At 29.6% G+C, this 6,862-nt stretch overlaps 1 protein-coding gene across 1 annotated transcript in view; it reads right to left on the bottom strand.

Moving 5' to 3' along the window:
- Positions 1 to 265: 265 nt before the first annotated feature.
- Positions 266 to 6,862, bottom strand: part of LOC108692709 (CD63 antigen-like) — a gene marked incomplete at its 5' end in the record, with an annotated part of 22,236 nt that continues 15,639 nt past the window's right edge. The window contains one exon of the mRNA XM_018201093.1: positions 266 to 479. Within this exon, the coding sequence (XP_018056582.1) occupies positions 405 to 479 (75 nt within the window). The remainder of the gene's footprint in view (positions 480 to 6,862) is intronic.

Raw genomic sequence — 6,862 nt, 5'->3', positions numbered from 1 at the left:
CAAAATATATATATGTATGTATATAATTGTATAAAAAAATTATTTTTACAAAGGAAAAAAATATAATCTGATCCGACAATAATTATAGTAAAACTCGTTGCCAGATATCATGCCAAACTCTACGCATTAATTCTTACATTCAAAAAACAAAAATATGTCATTTAAATATGTCGAAAAAATATTACCGTTTTATTGTAATTATGACTATAAAGAAACAGGAAAAGAAAACATAAAGAGATACTCTAATCTGTTTAGAAAAAAAAAAAAAAAGAAATGTATTTTATCCTGCTGTAAAGCGCAAGTGATTTATCACATCTTAGGCGAATACGTTGACAGTAGTAAAATGAAAATAAGATTGTTGTGTATCGAAAGCCTTCCAAAACGTCCTTCACAAAATTGCACTTTTACACACTGTAGCCTCTGCGTTCGGTGTTCTTTATGGAATTCGCCAGACACAATGCAAAGATGATGCCAATCAGCTGAGAAAAATGGAAAAGGACACGTATAATTATTGTAAGATATTTATATATAAAATGAGATCTAAAACCGATATTCATAATCGATTCTTATATTTGAGATTGTCTCAAATCTTAAGCCAATTAGAAGATTATGTATTAGCATCTTAAGACATTACTTAAGTCTTAAAATAAACACGAAATGTGAATATCAACTTATTTTTCGACAGTGTCATTATTTTAATGATTTTTCCAAACTATTATTCGAATATTAACTGCATTAAAGAAGGAAACATATCATATAAACATATCATATAAAAAAATAATGAATTTTTGTTCAAAATTACAGCTGAAATACTAAGAAAAATCAATGTAATTATGATATTCATAATAAAAAAAAAGTTGCCTGCAGGTCCTGTTAATTTTTTAGATTTTTTTAGAAAAAAGAAAAAAATAAGTTCTGATAGTGTGCAATTGAGATGCAAATAATTTTATTTATTATATTTTAAGAACCAAAGGGCCTAGCAGGATAAGTATGTATATGCTGCCCCCGCATTTATTTGGTTTTTACAATAAGTTAGCAGCGATGCAAGAATGAATTTCGCAAATATTATATAGGGTAACTCCGGCAAATACACTGCGTTGGGATTACGCCACAGAAATCAGAAAAAATAGGAGTGAGAATAATTTTCTCACAACTACTCTGTTACATGCTTTTATATTAATATTATGTTATGATTTCAGATTTTTAATATTAACGAAATTATTGTGAGTTGAATCGATTTGTGTAATAAGTAACATCATCATAAATTATAATATAAAATGATTACTGTAGAGCATGTAAAAGACTTACAATTAGTGATTATTTAGTGATATATACGTGTGTAGTAAAGCATGTTGTATAGCAAAATACAAGCTTTGCTTTCGTATTCTTTGTTTAGTTTGTTGTTTTGTATATCTCATCTATTTGGGATATATGACATTTTTAGTAAGCGAGATTTATGCCCAAAGCATACAAAGCGCAAATTGAATTCAGTGCACTAAATGCAATAAACGCATTATGAAATATGTACCTCATAACACTTGTCATATATGTAGGAAGATTGTAATTATTATTTCATATACATATTTATACATACCATTTTACCATTTTTCCTTATTATTCCTTAATAAAACTTTATAAACACATTTTATAAGTTATTTCGTATTATATGTGTCATTTCACATATTTATATGCATTATTTGTAAATTTTTCATGAATCGTACATACCCCTTCTCCCCATATGAGGTATATGAATAGCCATATACCTCACTCCTATGGGATATATGGCAAAAATGCAAAGGTTTCAAAAGTTTATTTTTTAATATGAAAAATAAATATTTCGGATTTCCAATATTTTTTTCATAGTAGAGAGTACAAAGTTTTTACTAATATAATTCGTTTATTTTAAATATAATAAATAATACTTAATAAATTAAGTTTTTGATAGGTGCGGCATATATACTGGAGTTATCCTATCTGAAAAAAATTTTTTATGGGAGTTATAGGGATAAAATTGAAAATCGATAAATCGAATTTTCTCTTTAATGGATAAATCGATTTCGACGAAAGAAAAATATGTTATGGAATTCAATGGTGCGATGTTTAATCCTGGAAAATCCTCGAATTTATTTTTGGTTACCTTCCCGGTCTAACCAGAGTATATGAAACTTGCAACTTTGTCACGCTATATCTCTGGTCTGAATACGTATTTTTTAGCTTAAACATATAAAATTTATATCTCGAAGTCAGACAAAGACAAGAAATATGGATCAAATAAATAATATTTTATTCAATTAATTAGAACGCTTCAAAAAAATTTGATTGAAAAAATTCGCAAAAAATGATTACTTTGGATAAAAATTCTCAAATTTTTAATATAATGTTCAAACAAAAACCTATAGGATTTTTTTAATTGACTCTTTGGACTAACAAAAAAAAATAGTACGACATGAATTATTCAAAAAAATATAATTATTTGAACTATCCAAAATCAACATTTTTGAAGAATCTACATATTTTAAGTTTACAATTAATAAAATTTTATTATTTGAACAATATAAAAGAATAATAATATAAATAGATAAAGGATTGTATATGTATAAATATTATTATAGTATATATAATTAAGTTTATTATAAGGAATTAATTTAGAGGATGCAACACTCGCTCTAAAGCAATAAATCCGCTCCGGTCGAGCGATTTCCGAAGATTGATAGAAATTATAAAATTTCTACTATCTGTTATATTGAAATATAATTCTTTTTAGTTCTACATTTTCGTGTACGTTACTTTTATGCTATTCGAAACTCAATAAATTTAATAAAAAATAAAGGGATATTCAGAACATCGAAAACTTACAAATTAGTCACGTGTGGATTCCAAATATCCTCTTTGAACTTTCGTGCATTCTTACATCAAGAAAAACACAAAAAAAAGTACTCTTGCAGGCTCATCATATCTAGACAATTAAAGTTTTTTTCAGCCTCTCAATTTGAGTCTTCAAATTATATTACAAAAAAGTTACAGCAAAGTGAAAAATCGCATACAGCAAGATACGTTGTACCCATGTTCGGCTTCCTAAAAAAATTATGAAAACTTTTTTAAAAAAAAAACCGGTTGAAAAGTTTTCAAAGTTTCTAATATTTTTTTTCAATAGGATGACTTGAAATACTACTACATTTTTTACTAAAATAATTTCCTGATGATTTATCTAAAAACATATTTAAATCTCCTGACTACTCAGCCAAGAACTCTGCATTGACGGTAGCGACACAGAATCAGGCGGTCTGGCGAAATCAGTAGCCACTTAAGCACGAGCATATCCGAGTGCGGGCCGAGAGTGAACGAAACAATGAGCTCCTTGTCATACTAATCATTTGTTTCAAGCGACTGAAAATGCTTTCTCGGCAATTTCAGCTGCTAGGCAGACCTAGGCATCAATAAAGGGCGGAGAGCATTCTAAATAGGTATAAATTTTAATAAATTGTAATAATAGTGTACCATTCCCATTAATCCAGAATAATATAAAACGCAACAGTTTATGAGATATTCAATTGTTTACGATTTTTCATTCGCGTTATATAGTATATCTCTCCTTCAAATTCGAGTAACAAGAATAGTTCAGTAGAAATAGAATTTTACCAGAAAAAAATTATAAACCAGCATTTCTCTTCACGAAAGTCTTGAAAAGCCATCAGAAAAGAAATGTATATGTTTACAATTCGAGACTTGTAAAGAAAATATGCGAAAAAAATCGAATAATTACAAAAAGCACGTTTTTCGCTTATAAAATGAAGATATTGATTATGTGGAAAAAAATTCGGTATAAAATATCATTTTGTAGATATTTGAAATATCTACAAAATGAGACATTAAAATGGAACATTAAAATCGATCTATTAGTTCAATAAAAAAAAATAAATACCAAAAAAAGCCTTTTTTCACGCTCGCTCTCTGTTCATTGAGAATTAAAAGCAAAACGCAAAGCTTTGAAAATCTCGTAATATATAGTCCTCATAATGACGAATAAATCTAGCCCTGAACAAGCCTGAAATGTTCATTAATTTTTGCAAAAAGCTATTTGTTCAAAATCTGTCTGCAGAAAATTTAATTTCTTCATCTTTGAGCAATCGCACAGCAATTTATAGGGGTGATTTTTCTTCTTTAAGAATTGCACTATCACGTACACTTAATAATAAAACGATTTTTTGCAATGAACCTATTATAAAATGACTTTAAAAAATGGGTATCTTTTTCCGTATAAAAAAATGCAAAAACTAGTGAACATTTCAGGCTTGTTCAAGGCTAGATTTATTCGTCATTACGGGGATGATTCGTCATTATTAGATAGGTATTTTATAGGTATTTTATAGGTATTTCGAATATCTACATTTTTTATACCGAATTTTTTTCCATACAATCAATATCTTTCATTTTATAAGCGAAAACCATGCTTTTTGCAATTATTCGATTTTTTCGCATATTTTCTTCATAAGTCTCGAATCGCAAACGCATTTCTTTTCTGATGGCTTTTCGAGACTTTCGTGAATAGAAATGCTGATTTATAATTTTTTTCTAGCAAAATTTTATTTCTATTGAACTATTTTTGCTACTCGAGGTTATGAAAGAGAGGTACTATATAACGTGAATGAAAAATCGTAAACAACAATTAAATATCTGTAAACTGTTGCATTTAACATGATTTATATTATTCTGGATTAAGGAGAGGGATACAATATAATTTATTAAAACTTATATTGTTATTTAGGATGCCTCCCCCCGCCTCTTATTGATGCCTAGGACCACCGAGCGGCCGAAATTGCCGAGAAAACATTTTCAGTCGCTTGAAACAAGCGACTTGTAAGAAGGAGTTCGCTGTCTCGTTTACTCTCGGCGCACCACAGGCGAGCACACGGACATGGACTCGTGTTTATTGTTTTACAGCGCATCACGATAAATGGTCGAACTTATATAGGCATGGAAAAGTAACGTTTTAACGAAAAAATTTATGTTGCGTGCCATTTTATTATTTGCTCAAGTGAAAATGTGATTTGTCTCGTATTTATCAAAGTCATAATTATCGATGAAAACTAAAGTTATCTTGGAATTTTATATTTATTATTTTAACTCGTTTCAACAGTCAACCGTGTGTTTCTGCCCGAATACAGGCTCACTTTACGTGCCTTTTACGATCATTTTCTGATTGTCAAGTTAGGAAAGGACAGTTTTCATCGATTTTTACAAGTGTTTCAAAGTGATCTCGTCATTTCGTTTCATCCAAATTTATTTAAAAATAAAGACATAAAACGTTGGCATGCACATAAATTAATGTGTCATTCCTCGTTTCTGATGATTCCAACATGGCCGCCGCGATTAGTCAGGAGCCTTAATTTTCAAAACAATCGGAAAAGCAGTACATAGCCCCTTAACAACATTAAATGTTAAATAAAGACAGATGAAACCGAGACATTGGAGGCATCCGAGCGATGTTTCCGAATGCAGCCTGTATATATTGAAATTATGGCGGAACTGGCGGGAAGGAGGGGGGGGGCGGGAGGAGCAATTACGATAACTGCCCCTCAAAATAAAAATTATTTTTGAAAGCATTTTTCGTAAGGAACACGAAAAAAATAATTTAAAAAATTCTATAATCAATATTTACTTTAAAAATCATAATTCAATTTTATGATCAATTTGATAATTTTAAACAATGATTGTCGACTAATGTTCTGGAGGTTATTCAGGACACTTAACCCTCCCCTTCCCTCCGCTATGGGGCGCAGGACTTTCCACGTGAAGCGATTTTTTTGGCTTGTAATTGTTAGTTATTTTGATATCTGTTGATTAGAGAATTTTTTTTTACTATTTTTCTCGTATTCCTCGCTTCCAAAAATCTCATTTTGAGAAAGCCACAGTTATAGTAATCATGCCGAATCAAGAATCTATTCAAGAATCACTATAACCTAAATAATTCTAAGCTCATAGTTACGTATACTATAACAAAAGTGCACATCAGAGTTATCTAGATGTAATTCCTGACATATTGAAAAATAGTCTGAAGAAATCATTGATATAATGATGCATTGTTCGAACAATAGTTTCGTGACTGTATTTGTATATACTATGTACGTATACGTTATACAGGGCGTTTCTTAAATAGCGTCCACTAATCATATAACGCTATTTCTGATCAAAAATTAAGCTATTTTTCCTACAACAATAAATGTTCAATGAAATAGTTATTACAGAGTAAAACTGATAAAAAATTCTGATAAAAAATTGAGTCAAAAAGTCCTATCATTTTTTTTCTATAATGCTCGATGAAGTAATTATTATTAAGTAAAGCTAATCCACATCGTTCTTTAAACGTTACACACTGTGACGCGGATTGAATTACAGATTTATTCGATAATAATAATTACTTCATCGATTCTTTTTTATTTTTTAATTTTTATCAGAAATAGGACTTTTCGATTCTATTTTTTATCAGAAATAGCGCTATATGGATATTAGTGGGCGTCTATTTAAGAAATATCCTTACACACACACACACACACACACACACACACACACACACACACACACACACACACACACACACACAAACACACACAAATTCTTCAAATGTGTATTTTTATATTTTTAGCGCGCAAAATTATAGAACGTTGCCATAAGTTATAGATTTTAAAATAAGCTTCTTTGAGCTAACAGGAGAGACTCACATAAGTATTTCACGTATTTTGATCAGCTTTTGCATGATTATTCTTGAGCATCAAAAAATAATCTCTGTAAAGCAGTAAATTGCATCTCTGTGTGTATTTTTTGAGAAAATCGTGATTTTAGATCTCGACGGATCGCTTTCAAA

The sequence above is a fragment of the Atta colombica genome, unplaced genomic scaffold (genome assembly GCF_001594045.1).
Source record: "Atta colombica isolate Treedump-2 unplaced genomic scaffold, Acol1.0 scaffold80, whole genome shotgun sequence".
Classification (NCBI taxonomy): domain Eukaryota; kingdom Metazoa; phylum Arthropoda; class Insecta; order Hymenoptera; family Formicidae; genus Atta; species Atta colombica.
The sequence above is the reverse complement of the archived record's forward strand: the minus strand, read 5'-3'. Positions and strand labels throughout refer to the sequence as shown.